The 23384-nt window shown below is 42.3% G+C and overlaps 1 protein-coding gene across 1 annotated transcript in view; it reads right to left on the bottom strand.

Annotated features, from left to right (window-relative positions):
• LOC136581955 (capping protein, Arp2/3 and myosin-I linker protein 3-like) overlaps positions 1-23384 on the bottom strand; it is a 218027-nt gene that overhangs the window by 165146 nt on the left and 29497 nt on the right. The window contains exons 3-7 of the mRNA XM_066582666.1: positions 19456-19526; positions 6968-7041; positions 4972-5047; positions 4449-4537; positions 1024-1118 (exon numbers count right to left, since the gene is read on the bottom strand). Of these exons, the coding sequence (XP_066438763.1) occupies positions 1024-1118; positions 4449-4537; positions 4972-5047; positions 6968-7041; positions 19456-19526 (405 nt within the window). The remainder of the gene's footprint in view (positions 1-1023; positions 1119-4448; positions 4538-4971; positions 5048-6967; positions 7042-19455; positions 19527-23384) is intronic.

Genomic DNA, 23384 nt, shown 5'->3' with positions numbered 1-23384 from the left:
ATGGTCAGTTTACACATTTTACACACAAGGCATAATCAATGTTGAGCAGTATAGAGAGGTTTTAGAACATATGCTCCCATCCAGACAAGGTCTTTCAGAGAAGGCGTTGCATGTTTCAGGAAGACAATGTTAAACCACATACTGCATCCATCACAACAGCATGGCTTCGCAGAAGAAAGGTCCAAGTGCTGACCTGGCGTGCCTGCAGTCCAGAGCTTTCACCAATAGAAAATATTTAGTGCGTTATGAAATAGGAAAATTTGGCAAAGGTGACCCAGGACATCAGACAAGAATGGGACAACATTGCTTTCCCAAAACTCCAGCATTTGGTTTCCTCACTTCTCAGACGTTTATAGACTGTTGTAAAAAGAGGGGATGCTACACAATGGTAAATATGGCCTTGTTCCAACTTTTGTGAGATGTATCGCTGCCATCAATTTCTAAATGCGAGAATTTTTTAAAATGAAATGGAAAAATGTCTCACTTTCACCTTCTGATATGTGGTCTATGTTCTATTGTGAATATATGATTATCTGAGATTGCAAAATTATTGCATTTTTTTATTTTTTATTTACATTTTACGCAGCGTCTCAACTTTTTTCGAATTGGAGTTAAAAAATACTACTTTTGATGCTTGGTCAGGTGACCATTTACTTTTGATAGGATAGTGTATGCCCTTAAAGGCCCTGCAGCTTCAGTGCTGCTGGTCCTGTGGTCTACCATCATTTCCTACATAGCTGCAGCGGTAATGTCAGTGCTTGCATGCCATTTATGCTGACACTAGCTGAATCAGTCATGTGCCTTCGTACATCGTTGCTGCAGGACTATAAACAGCAGCAGGGAAACTATGTAACCAAGTGGCACTAGAGCAGCAGGAGAATTTAAGATGTAGCTTTCCTAACTTTAATAGTCTAAAATGTGTGAATATAGTACACATAAGCCTTTTCTGAATTGCTGTATCCAAACTTCTGACTGGTACTGTACCTACACAAACAAATACACATATGTATTGATGTACTCTACCTCTATCTTCTATTTGATTTCCAGAAAGATTTATGGTATGGAGCATAGTGCTGGCATTACTATCAAGTGCCTGGGCCATCTTGATTGCGAATTCACTGTAGACAAAAAACAACTATAAATAGATCAGTAAAAGAACTATATTAGTCAGATTTAAAAAAAATATCTTATTTGTATAGCGCTAACTTATTCCACAGTGCTTTCAAGTTATTGGTCGGTAAAAGAATTAGTGGTAAAGTGAACTTTTTGAAATTACCTAGATTTCTTCACTGACCACTAATAAAATACGATCTGATTGCAAAGCACAATTATAGACTAACAATCTAAAGCTAATAACAGTAAACTAGTTTTGATTTTCGCCAATTTGAAACGGGTGTCTGGCTCAATTTTTGTAGGTAAATCGAATTTCCCATAAAGCCTGGTACAGAGGTCAGGTTGCAGCCAATAAGTAACTAGAGTGGCTTTATGATGTCACCACATGTGTCCTCCATCTTGCACATGGACAGCATTTTCATTGACCCAATAATTAAAAGAGGGAGTGGGACTCAAACTCAGGTCTTTGTTTTTAAGAAAAGTCCATCAGGTTTACTTATAATTCCATGTAGACATGCGACATTTTGACCTAAGTGGTCTTTGTCAAGTGGTCATTAAAACATATCTCTGAGACCGGGGAGTCGATGGTCGTGTGGTTGTTGGCACCAGATTGGCGTTTTTTCCGCTCCCACGAAGTTGGTGTTACATGTTGTGCCACTGGTTACTTTTCTGTTACTTTTCTCTTTGCGCATTTTCATTGATGTCTGCATCACATGCTCCAAATATATAGAACATAGTGCTGTCATTTTACAGCTCTGCACAGGACAGAGAAGCTGCATCATGTTTATATGCCTATATAAAACATGCTCTGTACTTGGGGTGTGATAGTCTGCAGTAAATATATTGCTGCTGGTGTAAAAAATTGTATATCTGCAGAGAAGATAAAGTGGGTTGTATTGGTGGGATTAGAGATATTGCATCAACTTTATATGCCAATACAAAATGTGTCATAGGCTGTGGGAGAGATACTCTGCAGAGTGTATACTTCTGCTGGTATCATTGTATATACCTCCTATAAAGATTCATATTTCCGTGGAGTAGGGAGCGGGAGCATCGGAGCTGCCAGCCACTAAGACCAGGAGAGCCTCTGGAGGATCCGTCAGGAGCCGCAGGAGGACGCAAAGTGCGGCTGCTGATGAGGGGTCCCGACGCTGAGCCTGCGCCTGGGGGTGGCATTGGTTGCCCAACCAGGTGGAAGTTAGATGATATTTGCTTATAATTGTGACTTTGATAACAATCAGACCACGTTTTATTATCAATGCAAAAATTCAGGTAATCCCAAAAGGTTCACTTTTTCTTTCAACTGTATTGATTTGACAAACAATGAAGTGGACAGAAAGTTCACATTTCAGTGAAGCCTAGATCTGCTTAAAGTCTAGCTAGATCTGAAAAAAACAAATACCTGCTATTCACAACTTCCTGCATGTAGTGTACAGGAGAACAATGGGGTGCCAGGGTATCCTCAACAAACCTGCTAGAATGTCTGACAGCGAGTGTGATAGTCAGAAGGTGCTGCTTGACAAATCATTGCTGTCCAATCAGATGCTCAGGGCTGGGTCCCAGCATGTCAGCAGTGATTTGGCCCATTTGCACCCATGCCCCACTGTATATCAGTTCTCTCATTCTGAAATATCAGTACAGTGGTGCCTTGGGTTGAGAGTTAAATTTGTTCCGTGATGGAGCTCTTAACCCAAAACACTAGTAAGTTAAATCAATATTCCCCATTGACATGAATGGAAACGCCATTAATCCGTTCTGGATCGCGAAGCTCTCCTACTAATTTTGATGGGGATGGCATTGTCCTATTGAAAACAATAGGACATCGACCCCCCCCCCACAGTGATATTTAGGGAAAAGCTTAAATATAAGCCCTTCCCTGAAAATCATCCCTAGCTGTAGTAAAAAAAATATACTCACTTGTCTGCCGGGGCTCAGGCGCATCTAGCCGCCGCTTGTTCTCCCTGCACTGCTCTAAAGCTTTTCAGCAGGCGGTGATTAAAAATGCAGGGAGAATAAGTGGCGGGTAGACACGCCTGAGCCCCGGCAGCGGCAGACAGGTGAGTATATATTTTCACTACAGCTAGGGATGATTTTCAGGAAAGGGCTTATATTTAAAGCACTTCCCCGAAAATCACTGCAGGGGTTGCCGGCAGGCCATTGCTACCGTTGGGGCCACCGGCGGCAGCAGCGGCCCCATTGAGAGCAAGGCTTGTTGTAACCCAAGTTTTTGCTTCTAAATCAGAGCAAAAATTTGGGAGAGCCTGCTCTCAAGTCAAAAAGCTTGTAAGCTGAGGCACTCTTAACCCAAGGTATCACTATTTCAGAATGAGTGACAGTTAAAGATTGGAATGGAAAGGAGCCTTTCTTTATAAATTGAGAAGCAAGCATTTTTCTCTAAGATGAATGATAAAGTCTCTTATATTTGTCTTTCGGAAGTGGGGTAGGGGGACAGCGAAGGTGGTAGTTATTACTAAATTACTAATTTACAGCGGGCACTAATACTAAAAGGGACTGCAGAAGAGAGACTATTACTAAATAAGGACACTATTACTAAATAGGATCCTAGAGGTAGAATCTATTACTAAGGGCCACAATGGAGGTACTATTAAATGGGGCCACTGAGAGGGATACTACTACTAAACAGAATTTGACTTTTTGAGAGAGCGTAACCTTTGCCAATAAATTGCTTCACTTATGTACTAATCTTGAGTTATATATAATCAAAGCTGAGCCAAAATTTCCATATGCCTAATCAGAGATTGCTCCAGAGATTCGCTGTCTGTAAAAATAGTCTGTACACCAGAAACTTACAAACATATTAACCAAGAAATGGCATTTTAAAGATGTAACTTCAACAAAGCAGTTAGAATGTGTGTGTACGCAAGCTTGACTGTTTCCAATAGCAACTAGAAGAATTATGAATGCAGTTCTGGTCATAGGCAATAATTCAGAACCAATACAAGATAATGCAATGTACTTACAAAAGTACTGAGCTTTTTGTGTCAAGCAATATAGAAGCTCTAAAAGAGTGAAAGTGAGCATAGATAAGCTGGGGCAATCAGAGTAAAAGCATTTTTGCTAGTGGCTTTGCATTTCACCTTGTATACCCCAATACAGTGTAAAAAAAGCGGTTGTCCCTAAAAGACAACTTTAAATTGATAAATTATATTGTGATCAGATGTTGGGCAAGCATTGTCATTTGATATAGAAAGATCCTAAAATACTGTATATCAAAACTTGGAGCAACCCTAGTCAGTATATGATTTCAGGAATTGCTCAATTATTTACTTATATTTCTTCTGCACATATAATTTAGAAATTGACAATATTCTTACCATTTTAATCCGCAGTTCTCCAAAACTAATTCTTCGATTTTCTTTGATCTTCCTAATACATATAAAATTTGCTCAGAAATCTCTGTCCTCTGAAAAATAACAGAATTAAATTTAAGATTACATAATCACCAGGCATAAAATAAATGTTAATCAGAATACTAGCTTGGGGTTCTTGGGCCCAAGTGATGGAGAGAGTAATAATCATAACTTTTACATTTAAAATCCCCAGACCAGCATGCTGTTGGTTATGGTAGATAAAATTTTAGTATTGGGCCCTGCAACAAAATAACATTTCGCTTATTTAAGAGATACATATTTATGCTTTTGTTGATAAAAAAAATAAATGTAGCAGGAAGAATATTTGGGTGAATAATACTACCATCTAATGGGAAAAAAAAACTGACACTGGCCAAAAAATGAGCCAAGACTATAAAGATAACACTGCTATACTGCGATTTAATAACAGATCTGTATGTGGTTTTTACACACCCCACAATAAAAGTAACAGTAGCACTCTACTTACCAAACGGAAATCTTTGCAATGAAGTTTTTTGAACCATTGGTTGAATGCCAATGACGATACTGCCAGTGCAACATCACTAAAATTTAAAATGGAATTTTAATCCTTGCAAATGGAATATCAATGCCCTTTTTTACTGTCTTGCATCTTCACCATTGTGTTTAATCGCTGTTTATTGCTGAGGGACCTCTAGAATATCCTAATGTGACATTATGACAATTTGGAAAACAAATATTACAATGTGAATCTTTACTGGAACCATAAAAGTGATTAATCAGTAAAGCACCATTTAATATGAGTAATTATCATTTTTTCCAGCTATCACGGTGATTAAATGCACAGTTGTTTGTCAATGATATTAGTTATTCTCATTAACAAAGAAATCACTCTTGGCAGCATCTGTAAATACTGTTTGTAGGCACAATTACAATGCAATAGTACTATGCATGGCATTCCTCTCACAAAAGCTGTCGCTGAGTACTGTCACATCCGACAAGGACGAAACATAAACCACAAGGACTGGGTATCACAGGGAGACGGAATACACACCAGGACAAAGGACAAGGAAGGGTCGGAAATCAGGATCTATCCCTAATATAAAAGTAGCTGAACCCGCCTAACAAGTGGAGCACCCACCACCAAATGGGTGACCTCATGACAGGAACTTGGGGCTTCCCTGAAATGACTGTAGATCGAGTAAGGGACATTAAGTACCAGCGTTGGAAGGGATAGAACACCTGACAAGATACAAAAAGGAGCAAAGTACCCAAGGAAATGATATAAAATGTCACTGAACAATAGACAACACAATGTACTGACCACTCCACACCACAACTGACAGGACCAGGAATACAAGGACATAGAATTGTATAAGTGTCATCCTCTGTTAAGAGGAGCTAGCTTAATACGAAACAAAGTTACCAATTGGTTGGCTGAACTGCCCCTTACCCCAGCCAGCAAATCAGTCCACTGACAGAAGGGAGAAATTGAATGTTGACACTGTGGTGTCATCCCAGATACATGTCTGCCTATCAGTCAACTGTGCCACGCCAGGTAGCAGTCAGTTGCAAGGGTTGTTATAATGGAAATGTCCACAGCAGATCGGTAGCACAAATTTCATGTCAAAATTCACACCATTTGGTGCAGATTTTGACATGGATTTTAATGTAAATTTTGGTGTACAATTCATCCCCTCACTAGAAAAGGTGCAATCCGCACCATAAATCAGGCTCTGCATCTGACATGCTGCAGATTTCAAATTTCTGCAGTGTGTGGTTGAAATTGGCTCCGGGTGAACATAGCTTTAAGGCCCATTTACATGGAAAGATGATCGCTCAAAATATGTTCAAAAGATAACTTGAACGGCAGTTTAGAGCGATCATTTTGCATAAACTACTAAGTAGCTACTTGGCTACTTAGTAGCTTATTAGTGTGCAGCTGGAGGTCTGTTTGCATTCAGCTCCATTGTTCTCAAGTGGGACTGCAGCTGAAAGAATACTATCTGCTGTCTAAGACCACACAATGATTTTGAATTTGGCTTGAAGTCTGCGATAAACGAAAAAAGTGCACGATGGCCACATGTTCAGACACAGCGATCATTGCTCAAAAGATGGCTTTTGATCGATAATCATTGTCTAAATGGGCCTCAAGGGCTTTGACAGACAAACTTTTGCACAAATATGTTCGCCACGAGGGCGTATTTGTGTATGAACAAGGGTTGTCTCCAGGGTCACACCCTTCCTCTTTTTAACCTGTCCTAGACTTTTATGGTACCTTTCTGCATAACCCGCAGAAAGATAGGGCAAGTATCATGAAATCAGTGGGTTTGATATATCACTATTGGCGTGAGTTTCACGTGCGCAAAAGCATTCATCTGTTTAAGCCCTTACTGAGGTGGACACAGAAAGGCTATTCAATAGAAAGAGCAGAAGCAATTCAGTCAGAAATGAAAAAAAATTGCATCACAAAGTTTAGTAGATGGAACATTTATAGTTCTTACCTGGAATATAAGTGCATGAAATCGGATAATCTGAACTCTCTCGACTCTTGACTGTGATATATGTTGTCAATGTCCTACAAAAAATAGAACAATATACATACAATTTTAAAAGATTAATTACTCAATTGCATAATTCAGAAGCGGGTGTTTAGGGCTGTTTCACATGTCTGTATTCATCAGTATTTTTTAAGGCTGCTTTCACACGGGCTACAAAATCACAAGGTATACTAGCGATGCGACGGTGCTAGAAAACGCATGTATGTGAAGACCATGATTTGCAATGGGTTCACATTAGCTATGTTTTGTCTGATTCTATGTTGCAGGAAACAAATCGCAGCATCCTCTATACAGGCGCCATTTGGGATGTTTTGTAGCCCATGTTTCCCTATAGAGCCTCCTTATTTTTCACATTGCATAGTACAAACTTGCGATTTTCGTGCAATGAGTTTTTAACACGAGAAAGTCCTTTTAACTTTCTTGTGATATATTCGTGGATAGCAGTGACACAACGCGAGATTTCTTTTTACTGATGCTACAAAATTGCATGTACAAAGCTGCAATATCGCAGCACTTTTGTAATGCCAATATCGCTGTTGCCCATGTGAAAGAGGCCTAATGAAAAGATTTTCATTTCTTCTGGACTTTGGACTCGCTCCTGGTTTTGGCTTACAAATTACTCGTGTGAAGAAACCCTGAGGGCTTCGACAGATAAGCGTGAAACATCACAATTATACGCAGAGGAAATTTTTGCGCGTAACGGAAAATAAAACCCATTGATTTCAATGGGTTCATTGTCACATCTTTTGCGTCTGTTTTCGCGGGCACAGAAAATAGGGCCTGTGCTATCTTGTGCGTGTTAGTGCACCAAAAAGGCCCATAAAAGTCTATGGGAGGTGTGCAAACACGCACATCTGCCCCCGCGGGTATGCGCTAAACAGCACCTCGTTAGACAAATTAGCATTTTAAATTAGGGCAAGGTGATTCCCACGTCCGTGTTAACAAGCTGTGCCTGCACAAATACGCTCCATATTTCCGAAGTCACATGCGCTAAATACACTCGTTTACTGTGCAGAAAATGTGCAGGAGCGAACGTGTTGCATATCACGATTGTCTGTCGAAGTCCTTACTCGTTCTATGTAAAATCTATTTTAACATGTTATCAGTTGCAGTATGATGACAGGTTATACATGTAGTTGTACAAAGCCGCTGTTTGCTGTGCGACAAATAAGGCCTCCATCACAGACACTTTTTACCACGATTCGCGGCATAACGCTCCCATTGTTTTCAACAGGACCGCTCAGAAAGACAATCGATCACAGCGCTTTCCAGCACCACAATTTACAAGTGGTGTCTGTTCTATTTTTGCCCGTTTAGCGCACGTCCTCAATGATGAGGTATGCTAAACTCCACTGTTGTACGCAGGGAGCTTACAGCAACATGCGTGAGGGAGGCCTAAGGAAGCTTCAGTGTTGGTCTGTAAGTGATTTTTAAAAGAAATTCCTAAGCATCTTTTTTAATCACAGTGCGGATTACCTAAGGGATTTCCCAGTAACCAAAGGCCACTCTAAGGCTAATGTCTAATTGCATGCACAGATTCCATTGCTGAATCACCCAACATGGATAGAAATAAACATTTTCTTACCTGCCCAGCTCCAGCGCGGGTCTCCTCCGTGCCGGACGGATCTTCTTTCTTAAGCAAAGCGGATGTATCCGGACGCTTTGGCCGACAGGCGGGATGCGTGCGCAGTGCAATTTTTTAAAAATGTAAATCTGCTTTCCGACGGATCCGTGGCATGTCACGTCCACAGTGAGAGCTGTGGCTGTGCCGTGGATCTGACGGCTTCCATTGACATGAATGTAAGCCGTTCCGTGGGATTCACAGAAAAATAAGCATGCTGTGATTTTTTTTTCCCCCCTCGCATGTGTGATCCGCATGCTTTAAATTGTCTTGCGGATGTTATTGCATCCCTATGTGCGGCTAGAGGTGCAGATCTTCTGTGCGAAGAACTCACACGGAATTTATAATTAAAATCCGCCCATGGACGTTGGGCCTAACACTTAAAATGCACCAGTATGATAACTGCCACATGACAGGTGAGGGTCCTGTAACAGATTTTGCTTTGGGGTCAAGAAACTTAGACTATCTTTTGGGGGCCAATTCTTGTTTTCACTTAAATGCACTTATTGTGGACCGACATTCGTTATTGCAACAGGTTTTCATTTAAAAATGTTCCACTGTTTGTCTTTTACAGCTTCTACATATGACGGTTTATAAAAAACATTTTCAAGCTGAACGAGCTGCTAGTGTGCCAGGTTGGAGCATTGTTTTGTGCATAACCGTGCGTATATATGTGTATTTGTGCACATACTATAGACCTCTATGGGGCTCTTTGCTGCTCAAATGCACTCAATAGAGCAAGGCCTATTTTATTGTGCCCTTAAGACCTGCACGCAAAAAAATAAATAGGTATGAACCCATTGAAATCAATGCTTCTATTCTCCGGGTATTTCATCTGAAAAAGCCCTAAAGGTCCTTTTTAAATAAGCTAAGTTTTTGGCCTGATGTATTTGTCAATCAACATGTACGTTGTTCAGTACTCTTCACTTTCTTTTACAGTGGTCAAGAATCTGCTTATGGAGACAAATGCTACCAGTAATTTGTACCCATAGGCCAGCTGTACATCTCCTTGTTCACATGGGGAAATGTACCACATATCAGAGAGCATTTTTATGCTCACTGAAACTGAACGTGTGAAGCTCCCTTTGCACAGCCTGATTTTTGGATGAATGAGCAGTCGGAGGAACATTCAGGCCCAATAATCGGCTATGTAAAGGGTCCTTAAGGGCTGCTGCAGATGAGTGTGATGTTTTCTAATGCTCACAAGAGTGTGGCGTAGCCGTGCTCTGAAGCCCTATCAAGTCCTTTCACAAGCAAATCCACGCTCTTTACTGTACTTTTTTCTGCTGCCAGGTTCATTCACATTGGCACAGGACATACCCACGCCATGTTTGAACAGGCGGGGCACACTACTTAATCTCAGGTGTAATTGATCTTCCTGGCAAAACTGCGCTAATTTCATGCAGACTTCTATTGAGTCCTGAGTGTGCACAAAAATAATGTACGCTGCATATTTTTTCTCCTGACAGAAATGCGGGCGCAAAAATGCTCCATGTGATGGAACCAATTGAAACCATTTGATTCTTTTGGATGTGAGTGTGAAGCAGCGCTAAGCCTCAAAAAAAGATCTGTCAGTGAGGGCTTATTCAGATGAGCGTATGCACAAATACTTTCGCTGGTACGGAACATATTTTCACTTAACAGTTAGGATATGGCAAGAAGCAGGCTGATACAGCCATGCTAGCAGATAAATAAGTTTTTTTGTTATTAAAATGCAAGTTCACGCGCTGGCATATTACACACTTCCCGTGGAGTAGAATGTCAATAAAATGCTTAATTACGGCAAGCTGTCTTCTCTGCTGTATGCAAAGTAACTCCCTCCCCCTCCCTTTTTGGAAAAGTCTATGGCAGCTTTATGTGTAACAAAGACAAAGGTAGAGCAGGTCTTATCTTTTCACGGACTAAGATTTTGCACAGAAAAAACACATTCATCCGAACGTATCTATTGAAATCGAAGACATCACTTTGTTGCATTGTACAGGCGAGATTTTCATGTTTAGAAATGCCTCTGCAAAGGCGTTTCTGAATCCTCCTTGAAGCTTGACTAAGGGTCCTATTACATGGCGTGAGAAATTGTTTGAAAGAGCCAATGATAGCAGTTTGCCTGAAAATGCAGTCAGTTTACACATGCAGATTATTTTTACATTCTTTTTGACATTCGCTTACTCACTCTATCATTAGCCTGTCACAGGACCGTAGCAGTGAATGGGAATGACTGATTACTTTTTACATGGAACAACTTGCAAATGACTGAGGACGGCTTCACATGGGCTTAAGTGCAAAAATGCTCACAATAGCACAACATTTTTGCATTGTGAAGGTCGCACTATTGCATGTGTGTTAGCTCATTTTACTCAACTTTTTGCACTGCCATGGACCTTCACATCAGCACAGGACACATCCATGCCAGGTGAGTCAAAGAGTATTGTGCAGTTTGGGGGGTTTTTGCGAGCGCAAAAGTGAAAACAATGTGTTCTATTCTCTACACAATGCGCACAAATGTGCTCATTTGATTTTTATGTCTGGATAAAATGAGCGTGAACAGTAAATGAATGAATTGTCATTCATTGTTCAATTGTTGGCCGTGTTTACACTAAACATCATTCAACTTCACACGATCTGATTCTATAGCCTTGAAAAGCTATGCCTCTGCCAGAAGCACATATATAGGACTCCATAAATAAGTAAAAACACCTTTTGTAAAACTAAAGAGAACAAATTATGTAAAAAAACATCCCAGTCAGTAAAGCTGGAAATGGGAAGATCTCCTGGCAGAGAATAAAACAAATCCAAATATGTGTTTTTTTTCCAGTTTTATATACAGCACAGTAAAGAACTGGAACTGGCCTACCCAGAATAATCAGATACAGTGGTTGGTGGATTGATCAAAATTTAGTTTGCTGCATCATTGGAGCATGGCCGGCAGCCCATAGAATAAGTAACTACTAGCTCCATGGCTCTTGGGCTTAAAACGTCTCACAGCAACTGTCTATGGTGGATTTTTTTTTACACAGGACTTACCTAAAAGTCCTAAGTAAATCGTACAGAAAGGGAGGAAAAACAAATGTTATCTGTGTGCACTTAATTTTTTTTCTTTTTGCGTACCCATTGATTTGAACGGCATGCAAGAAATCAGACTAGAATAGGACAAGCGGACAATTTTTTTTTTACAGATTGTTGATCCATGTAAAAAAAAATGCATGCCTGCATAGCCCCATTGACTGAGTCGGTGTGCTGTCCGTGTGCAGACCATTGCAAATATGCAATGTACATGGACCTGAAAACTGTCTGTGTCAATAAGCAAAAGCACACTAAGTCAGCCCGAATGCTTCACTTCCTGTGATACAGGGCCGTATTTAGTGCCCTAATCACTTTCAGTGCTCACACCCCTTATTGTTGAGTCAGGTTAAGGGCTCGCTCACATGCTCCATTAGGGATTTCAATTTGAATGCCTGTTTGTTTCTGGAATTTTGGCTAGATAGAACAGCATACATTATTCTGTCGAGCGAAAATACTGGAAACGAATGGAAACCTGCTGAAATAAAAACCAAAGTTTGAAGCTTAGGTCTGTCTCAATTATTAGCCTATGGAGCTGTCCAAGGTACCATTTGAGTACTGTTTTCAGCACATGAGATGGAATCCTTGGACACGAAGACAGCAGTGCCTCAACTAGGTGTGAACGTAGCCATCCACATAAAGATTTGGCCAAAGATCTTTTGCTGGCTTTACCGCCACAAAATTCATGGTAGATATTCTGCTGATAACCATACTTCCCATGTAGAAGCGAGGTTAGGGCTTGATAACTTTGCCATTCGAGTTCCATTTTTCTGCTCCATTATGAGAGCAGGAAAACTAAATCTACTTAAATATCCGACTTATGACTTAGAGATGTTCCGATTTAATATATTTTCAGCAAGTCTGTTCTGCATACAGTAAAACAACAAGCATATAGTCACCTCTCCCTGCTCTGTGTCCCACACCGCCGCTTTGGGTCTCCCTTCTGATGTCACGTTTACAGGCTTTCGCAGCCTATTTCCAGGACATCACAGCCACTGCAGCCAACAGAGCTCAGCAATCTGCAGTACCTGTGACGTCCTGTAAGTCGGGTGGCACTGCAGCCTACATATAAACAGAGCAACGAGGGAATGAGCAACCACATGGGATACACTGGAAGTGGGGAGAGGTGAGTATATGTCTGTTTTACAGAACATACTTTTAATAAAAAAAATTATAACTCTGAACACCCTTTAACCAAATGGACCCCGCTGACTATAATAGGGTAAATTTGGTTTCTGTCCTGCTGGCTAACATTTTAAAAGATAAAATACCTCGGACTGTCATGCTATATCATTCTGCATTTTAATAGAATGTTGCGTCAGAGACTGTGAAAGGAACTTAAGACGCTGATGTGAACAGGAACTTACAGATACATACATACACATACATACATTTAAGTCTGGGCTCAGACGGCCATAATCCGCAGCATGCCACCTGTGGGAGACATGCGCTCGGCATGCAGCAAATGATATTGCGTACTTGCTGTGCGGCACCAATCATCATGCACCATCTTGGTGTGCATGTGTGCGTAATACTCGCAAGATGGAACATGCAGTGATTTTTTTTTTGCATGTGTTTTTTGCACAGTTCTTGTGAGCGGCAACAATGCAGCCTATGGAAGATTGGTACAGCATATTCAGTGCACAAAACCCATGCACAGAATATGCTATACCAATACAGTCATGTGAGCCCAGCCTTAATATGCATACACGGGGGAACAGGCAGGCATACATATACAGTTGCTACCCGGCCCCCCTTGCCACAATAGTGTAGCACTAGTGAGAGCCCCCAGCACATGGCCCCCTACACCACAACTCCAGGCTGTTATCTGCATGGAGGTTAATACATCTTCTGGTTCCAGGCCTCATACTGCTGAAAAGCACCTGAGTCTTCCACCAGCTCACCCTTCACAGAATGGCAGAGTTGGAAGGGACCTCCAGGGTCATCTGGTCCAACCCCATGTCAGTGCAGGATTCACTAAATCATCCAGACAGATATTTGTCCATCCTTTGTTTTGAACTCTTCCATTGAAGGAGAACTTACTACCTCCTGTGGTAACCTGTTCCACTCATTGATCACCCTCACTGTCAATTTTTTTCTAAAATCTAATTTGTGTCTCCTCCCTTTCAATTTCATCTCATTGCTTCTAGTCTTTCCTTGTGCAAATGAGAATAGGGCTGATCCCTCTGCACTGTGATAGCCCTTCAGGTATTTGTAGACAGCTATTAAGTCTCCCCTCATTTTATACAAGCTAAACATTCCCAGATCCTTCAACCATTACTCATAGGACATGATTCGCAGACCGCTCATCATCTTGGTAACTTTTCTCTGAACTTGCTCCAGTCTGTCTACGTCTTCTTTTAAAGTGGGGTGCCCAGAACTGGACCCAGTATTCCAGATGAGTTCTGACTAGAGTAGAGGGGGATAATTACCTCAGGTGAACTAGACTCTATGCTTCTCTTAATGCATCCCATAATTTGCCTTTTTGGCTGATGCATTACATTGTTGAGTCATGTTCAGTCTATGATCTATTAGTATACCCAAGTCTCTCACATGTGATGCTGCTTAGCCCAATTCCTCCTATTCTGTATGTGCTTTTTTATTTTTCTTGCCCAGATGTAGGACTTTGCATTTCTCCTTGTTAAATACCATTCTGTTAGTCGCCACCTACTGTTCAAGCTTTTCTAGATCTTTTTGAATACTCTCCCTCTCTCCCCTAGTGTTAGCTATCCCTCCTAGCTTTGTGTCATCAGCAAATTTGATCAGTTTCCTTTAATTCCCTCCTCCAGATCATTTAGAAAAATGTTAAACACTGGGCTTAGGACAGAGCCTTGTGGTACCCCACTTGTTACATTCTTCCACTTGGATGTGCAGCCAATTATGACCACTCTTTGGATACGATCACTCAGCCAGTAGTGAATCCACCTAAAAGTTGCCTGTTGATCCCATATTTGGTCATTTTTTTCAATAAGTATGGTATAAGATACTTTGTCAAATGGTTTACTAAAGTCAAAATACTTATATCCACTGCATTTCCCTCATCAACCTAGTCAGTGATTCTGTCATAGAAGGAAATTAGATTAGTCTGGCATGACTTGTTTGTTAGAAACCCATGCTGGCTCTGGTAAATTACCCTATTTTTATCGGAGTACTTGCATACATGCTGTTTAATAATTTGTTCAAAGATCTTTCCCCTTTATAGAAGTCAGGCTCACAGGCCTGTAGTTTCCTGGATCCACTTTCTTCCCTTTTTTTTGAAGATGGGGACATTTGCCCTTTTCCAATCTTCTGAGACGATTCCTGTTCTCCAGGAATTTTCAAAGATTATGGCGAGTGGTTTAGCAATTACCTCCGCTGCTCCCTTTAGCATCCTAGGATGTAATTCATCTGGACCTTTAGACTTGAATTCATTTAAGCTAGTTATATGTTCCCTCACCATCTCTCTGCTTATAGATAGCCTGCATTCTTTTATTTCCCTCATGAGCACAGGGAAGATCATTTGATGTTACAACTACTTTCTGAGAGAAAAACAGATACAAAATAGGAATTTAAAAGTTCAGCCTTCTCAACATAAATCTTAACGAATTCACCATTTTCATTCTGCATCCAATAGCATCTTTGACTTTTCTTTTGCTTTTAACATACCCCCAAATCCTTTTTTTAATTGCTTTTGGCCTCTGTTGCAAACATCAATTCATTATTAGCTTTAGCTTTTCTGACACTTGCCTTATAGTTTCTGCAGACTGCATTTTTTTGTTCTTTAGATATTCCCCTCTCTTTCCATTTGATAAACCTATTTTTCTTTTTTTAACATGTGTGCAAGTTCTGTGTTAATCTATCCTGGTCTCTTTAAATGCTTCCCATTCTTCCTTCTTTTAGGGATTATTAATCATTGTACTTTGAGAATCTCATTTCGCAATATTTCCCAACCTTCTTGGACATTTCTGTCCTTATGAGCATCCAACATTGGATTCTTCCTATCCTCTTTCTGAGTTCATTAAAATCTTTCTGAAATCCAACTTTGAGGTCTGAGTTTTCTGAGGTCATCTTTTTTTTTTTTTTAATCCAAAATTCAAGCATAGCATGATCCCTGCCTCCTAAGGTCCAAGCCACTGTTAATTCTTACCAACAGGGAGGGAATGTGGAAAAAACAAAAAACAAAAAAGAATCCAGCGCTCCAAAGTAAAGGAAACCTGTTAAACTAAATGGATAGTAGGTTCCCAATTTGCAAAACAAAAGAAAAACTTTTATTTAAAAATACGTCCGACGCGTTTCGTCGCAGCAGCGACTTTTTCAAGTGACTTCCACATATGCTTAGTCGCACCCACATTGGGGGAGGCGACAGATCCGTGCTTGCTCCTGTGCATCCATTTCAATAATTTTTGGATTGGAGAGAGGAGATTTCACCATTTATTCAACGCCTACCAGGACGTGGAGGTGTTAGGTGGGGGGCCCTTTCCAGGGATCCATCTACCTGCACCGGGTAAGTCCTTTTGTCATTCAATTTTGTAACTAAATAACTGCATTTCAGCAGGTGGAGCGCCGTCCCTCATTGTTTGTTCTTAACAGGGAGGGAATGGTTGAGGAAGTAAGTACAAGATAGCAGATCCCCTTGTTTTCTTTTCTACCTATTGGAAGATAAAGTCGTCAGCAAGAGCGGATAGGAATTTGCTGGATCCACTACTTTTACCTGAGAGAGATTTCCAACAAATGTCTGGATAGTTAAAATCTCCCATGATCACTGTCATGCTTTTTTGAGAGCTTGGTCATCTGATGTAGAAAGAGTTCATCAGTACCTTCTGCTTGTCCAGGCGGCCTATAGTAAATGCCTACAATGGTGTCCTTTCTGTTCTCTCCTTGTATTCTTACCCAAACGTTTTCTACAGAACTACCATGCTCTGAAGATTGAATCTCGGTGGAGATTAATGTTTTCCTAACATACAATGCAACACCTCTTCCCCTTTTTTTAAGTCTTTTTCTTGTGAGTAAGTTGTATCCTTCAAGCCTTATATTCCAATCATGTGCATCATTCCACCAAGTTTCCGTGATGCCTATGACATATTTCTCTTTGTGTTAGGAGCTCCAATTCTCCTTGTTTGCTTCCCATGCTCAGGACATTTGTGTAGAAACATTTTAGTTTATGATTAGTGTCTTACTCCTCTACTTTCCTTCTGAATTTTTTGTCTTTGTTCTTTCCACTTCTAATGGCAAGGTTCTCAAATGAATTAATTAGCTATATATTTTTATCTGGCCTTTCACTTCCGTTCCCATATTGTTATAGTTTAAAGCTCTCCTAATGAGTGTATTTATAAGGTGCAACCCTGTCTCTAGCAAGCAGTCCATTGTATAGGAAATTCACTCCCTGGTCTAGAAATCCAAATCTTTGCTGACGGCACCATCGACATAGCCAGTTGTTCACCTCTAGAATCCTGTTCCATCTTCTTATTCCATGGCTATCCACTGGGAGGATGGATGAGAAGACCACCTGTGCTCCTAATACCTTCACTTTCTTCCTGAGGTCTTCAAAGTCTCTGCAGATGGTTGCAAAGTCCTTTTTTGCAGTGTCATTTGTCCCTACATGTATTAGTGGGAATGGGTGGTGTTCTGTAGGACTGAAGAGTCTTGACAGCCTATCAGACACAGGATTTGTGCACCTGGAAGACAGCCCACTTCTCGTGAGGTGTCAGGTCTGCAGACAGTGGCCTCTCTTCCTCTCAATAGGGAATCTCCACAACCACCACCTTTTCTTCTTCACAACAGCATTCTTTTTCTTCATTCAAGAGGACTTTGTGTGCTTACTACACAGTTCTTTTGTGGGTAGTCATTTCTTGCTGTACCTATTTCTCCTCTGCTGTTAATTATAAGTAGAGTCATTTCTTGATCTACCTTTCTCTTTCTGCTCAAGAACCTGGTACTGGTTCTCAAGCAGTATGGGTGCTGGCTGACTCCTGATCCTCCTGCTTCCTTGGGTTACATGCCTCCATTCCTTTGCTTCTGCAGGTACACTACTCCTTTCTTTTCCTTCAACACTTAGAAGACTTTCTTCTGCTTTGTCAAGGAAATCCTCATCTTCCTTAAAGGGGTTGTCCCGCGCCGAAACGGGTTTTTATTTTTTTTTCAACCCCCCCCCCCCCCCCCGTTCGGCGCGAGACAACCCCGATGCAGGGACCTAAAGAAAGCTTACCGGAGCGCTTACCTTAATCCCCGCGCTCCGGTGACTTCTATACTTACCGGTGAAGATGGCCGCCGGGATCCTCTTCCTCCGTGGACCGCAGCTCTTCTGTGCGGTCCATTGTCGATTCCAGCCTCCTGATTGGCTGGAATCGGCACGTGACGGGGCGGAGCTACACGGAGCTACACGGAGCCCCATAGAGAACAGGAGAAGACCTGGACTGCGCAAGCGCGGCTAATTTGGCCATCGGAGGGCGAAAATTAGTCGGCTCCATGGGAACGAGGACGCTAGCAACGGAGCAGGTAAGTATAAAACTTTTTATAACTTCTGTATGGCTCATAATTAATGCACAATGTACATTACAAAGTGCATTATTATGGCCATACAGAAGTGTATAGACCCACTTGCTGCCGTGGGACAACCCCTTTAAGGAGCCTCAATGTAGCTATTCTTTCCTGAAGACTATGCACCTTTTCCTCCAGTAGAGACAAGCTTGCATTTCTGGCAGGTGAAATCCTCTGGGAGGTCTGTAAACATATAGCATACGTTGCAGCTTACCATATGGCTTTTATCCTTTTCCATGTTATCAAATGATGCCCGCTTCCAAACTTCTAAAAGTCAAGAATTGTAGTGAAGTTACTACTGATAGTGAAGATACTACTAAGTGTACATGTTTGCGCGCCTAATGGCGTGTGGTCTGGTGATGTCCTCCAAGCAGCTAGACCTACCTAATCCCGCTTGCTCTAAAACCTTCCTGCTTGCAGTGATTCTTTGCTCTTCCCAGAATGCTCTACCTAGCCTTAAAGGCATGCTCCATCCCAGGAGTCCATGGCAGCTTCCTTATGTACTTTACAGCCTTTCAGTATATGCACATAGAGGTCAGTTGAATTGTTCTCAGTACATACCAGTGATTCCCAACCGGGGTGCCACGGCGCTCTGGCTGGAAATCACATTGCTAGTGGGGGACATGCAAGGCCCTGCTAGAGGAGCTGGAGGAATGCTGCCAGGAGCAGAGACCGAGCAGAGATACAGCCCCGACATGCAAGACGCTGTTAAAAAACCTTCAAGGACCTGGAGGTGCAGTCAATCGGGAGCTAGGGGTGTGTCAGGGGCATTCCTACATCCTTGCACGGTCACACCCCTAGCTTTCTGGTGGCGTCAAGAGACAGGAGTAGGAGGTAAGTATATGGGTTGGGGGTGTTAATGTTACTGGGGGGGTGAAATGTTACTGGGGTGGATTGTTACTGGGGGGGGGGTTAATGTTAGTGGGTGGGGTGGGGTAATGTTGTTAGTGGGGGGGGGGGGGTAATATTACTGCCGGGGCCGGAATAGGGGTCGCCGTGGCTGCCGCAGCCGCCAAGTCAGTTACTCGAGCGAGCCTCGCTCTTCTCGAGTAACTGCTTTCTTGTCCGAGTGTGCTCGGGGGGGTGGTGGGCAGGTGGTCGTGGGGGTTCAGAGATCTCTCTCCCTCTGTCCCCCGGTTCCCCCCCTTGCTCGAAGAGTGAGGCTCGCTCGAGTAACTGACTTATCCGAGCGTGTGCGCTCATCTCTAGCTATGACACTAAATGAAAATTAACTTACCCACTGTATGTCTTCTGGAAAAATAAAGCCATTGTAATCACATAATGCAGCATATGTCTCAGAAAATCCTCCTTTAAACAGACAGAAGATCTATTATGCAGTAACCATTAAAAAAAAAAACTTACTAAATCTAATAAACCTTAGAAGGCTGTTACCAAAATATAATAGACCAATGGCTCATTTAAATTAGCTATATATTTACAACCATAATGCAGACAAAAACAGAAAATATTGCATGAGTATTATAAATATAAGTATTTGCCTCCGTATTTAATTATACAGATTTTTATTTGACCACTAAAAAATCATCCCAATGGATGCAAATATGCAGCTAACAATGGGCAAGAGTAGCACATGCTGCATATTTTAAAGGGCCACTCTGTTACATAATGTTTTTTTGTTTTTTTTTACCAATCTCCCAGTACATATAAATCAGCTAATATTACCTTGGTTAGTTATTCCTATCTATCTAAACCTCCTGGCCGCATTCTCTTCATTTGGGTCATGTGGTAACAATTCTGACCAGCTTAGCCGAAAAAAAGACTGCACTCAATGAACCAATCAGACATTCATTCATTGAATGGCTGTGATTGGTTCATCAAACACTGGCTCTGATTGACTGAGCCATGGCGTTCAAAAGCCAATCACAGCACGCCTTCCTAGAGGCGGGGATTTTGAGCCTCCAATTCAGAAAGGGTTGGCAGAAGACTAAAGACAAGTGCCAGAGGTGAAGGAGACGCACGCTTAGGATGACGGCGCCTCTTAGGTGATATATTTTTTTGTTTGTTTATTTTACTGCGGGTAGGGCTTATTTTCAGGGTATGGCTTATGTATCAAGCCCCCCCCCACCTCCCGAAAAGCCCAGCAAAAGAGCTCGAGACTTTGTAGCAACACAAAATCATGATATTAAGAAAACGTAACAATATCGCACAGATTGTAGCATGTATGGAAGCGGCCTTATAATTTCACAGCTCATCTTCATGACTATATACTTATGGTCTGTAGCTTAAGGTGGATACAGAATGTAATGGCAGTGTTTTTCCTGCAGCAGAAATCGTATGGTCTCTAACTGCTCATGTAATGCTGTGCTTATGCATCATGGGTTTGATAGCTCAATAGTGTTGCAGCAGCTCTGAGATCTTTATCTTGCTTTCAGGCCAGACTAGGTTTTAGCAGGCTCTGTCTCTCCTGGGGCTGATGGGTGTGGTGTCCGATGAGTGTCAGTTCTCACCTGTCTAAAGTAGTCCTGCCCTATATAGTCTAACTTAGATTTGATGTCAGTGCAGGTCAATTTCTTTTGCTCATGGATTGCTGGTGAGGAGCACTGCCTGTCTCTGGAGTTGCAATTCCGTGCTACGGACTACTGCACCAGCTAAGTACCACACTTTGTTACCTTGTACCGTTCATTATTGTGTTCATGGCTCCCTGGTAGGGATTTGTTAGTGGCCAAGGTATGCGTGTGGGCCCGCACTTATCAGAGCAGTCAGCCTGCCAATTAGGCAGGGGTCTCTCCTTGAGTAGGGATTTTTCAGGGGAAGGTTTTCCCTCAGTTTCATTCTTTTTATTTATGTTGCATGGTCATGCTTATTTATTATGTACAGTTATGCTTATTCTTGTTTGTGTATGCCACATGTGTGGTTAGGATGGAACAAATAGAAATATCAGCAGGAGGCTTTGCTGCATAGAAGTGACTGCAATATTCCAATGAGACCTCCAGAATGTGACAGGCCATCAGATAAGGGGTGGGGAGGGGGGAGCATCGATGAAAAAAAATTTTTTTTGCAGGAGAGGCCCTTTAAACACATCCCATTGATTTTGAAATGTTTAACAATACGCCATTTAATAGAGCACGCTGCAATTTTGAAAATACGATTTGCGTAAAAAAAGAATATGGCAAAATGCATACTGCATTTGCATTCTGTTTTTTATAGATCACCTGAATGAGCCCTAAATACTCATACATGCAGGTATATTAGGATTCCATGCAACCTTTTTCTACTGGGAACCCTACATGCCATAACAAAGTGACACCTAGGCCTTAACCAGGGATTAAGGTTCATGACAAAACAACCAATTTAGCTATTTTTCCTCACAACCCAGTGTAAGGCGATATTCACACAAGCATTTTATTGCGGCAATTTTGCCACGATAAAATGCCGACCAAAAATCGTGACCATCCAAAGCATTGGATTCCAATGTCCTTGTTCAGATGGGGAATTTTTAAATTAATATTTTCAGGTCGTCATCCCGACGGCCCCATTACAATGGAGGTTGCTCTCTGACCTCGGTAGGGACAGGAAGAGTCCTTAAAAGCACCTACCTTTCCACTATGCTTCAGTGTCTTCCTGTCCCTACGGTGGCCAGATGAAGCAAGCTCCAGGGAGAACAGCTGAAGTACTCACCGGCATACTGTGCGAAGATCCCCTGGAGGGTAGAGGTCGGGGCCGCATACCCTAGCAGTCCCTGCATCCCCAATCTGCACCGCCTGGAAGCCGTAAGCCGCCGCAGCAGTGCTGGGTTTCTTGTGCGGGTCCGCATCTTAAGGTCGCAGCGGCGGCCTCCCTGTGCTTCCGGTTTCCTCGGCGCGCATACGGTGACGTCATCCGGCATGGTGATGTCACGCGCTCAACGTAGGGGGCATGGCTACTGGCAAAAACCCGGAAATGGCGCCAAATTTGAAAGTTTCTCCATAAAAGCAGGCTCTACTTCACAGAAGTTATCCTGCTGACTGCCAGAAGTGGCAAAAGCATGTCTACGCGTGACAGCTCAGCACGAGAGGGAGAAACAGAGACCCTACAAACCGTGAGTAGGCTATAAGCCAAAAATGGAACATGCAAATTTGCCATTTATGCTGAAATTGGATATATTCCCCTTTTCTCTCCCCTCTCCCCCATTTTTTGTATGGTTTAGATGGATAAAGAAGGTCTGAAGGTTAAAGCGGACCCAGGAAAAAATCCAAAAAATGTGTCCTCTGCAGTAAGAGGCTTGAGGAAATTTATAAAAAACCCCTATGTGAGGTGTGCACGGGGAAGATACTAGCGGAGGAAAGAGCGGCATTTAAAACCGACATCCGCTGTATGATTAAAGAGGAATTGCAGGCCTCTATGGCATCCCTCTCCCATCCTCAACCAGGTCCTTCACGGGTCCCTAAAAGGCCAAGACAAATAGTCAGCGAGCTCAATTTCTGGTGAATCCCTGGAACTCCTGTCAGAGGGAGAACTAGAAGATCCGCCATCATTGGTTGAGGACGAGAAAAAATATTATTTCTCCTCGGATGACATTGGGCACCTTATCAAGGCAGTGAGGGAAACCATGCAAATTGGAGACCATCACCCGCCCAGGACAGTCCAGGACGAGATGCTTGGGGGCCTCCAGTCAAGACTGAAGACCATGTTTCCAGTCAACCAAACCCTGCAACAAGTTATTGCAGACGAGAGGCAGGAACCTGAGAAGAGGCTATCGGTCTCAATAGAGATCAGGAACCGGCTCGCGTTTGCTCCCGAAGACGTCCACCTATATAGAGAGACCCCAAAGTTCGATATACAGATTGCGAAGGTGGCCAAAAAAACCCTCCTACCCTTTGAGGACGCATCGCAACTCTCGGACCCAATGGATAAGAAAATTGACGGTCTGATGAGGAAGGTCTGGGAAGCGACATCTTTTACTGTCGAAGCCAACGTGGCGGCAACATCCGTAGCCAGGTCCATGGTCTTATGGCTAAACAGGCTAGAAACATCTATCAAAGACCGGGCTCCTAGGGAAGAGTTAGCCAGCTGTCTCCCCTGCTAAAAATGGCCACCGCCTTTCTAGCTGACGCATCGACAGAGACCGTTAGATACGGCGCAAAGACCGGAGTCCTCAGTAACACGGCAAGAAGGGCGTTATGGCTAAAAAGATGGGCAACTGACAAAACATCCAAGAACAAACTC

The sequence above is a fragment of the Eleutherodactylus coqui genome, chromosome 11 (genome assembly GCF_035609145.1).
Source record: "Eleutherodactylus coqui strain aEleCoq1 chromosome 11, aEleCoq1.hap1, whole genome shotgun sequence".
NCBI lineage: Eukaryota > Metazoa > Chordata > Amphibia > Anura > Eleutherodactylidae > Eleutherodactylus > Eleutherodactylus coqui.
The sequence above is the reverse complement of the archived record's forward strand: the minus strand, read 5'-3'. Positions and strand labels throughout refer to the sequence as shown.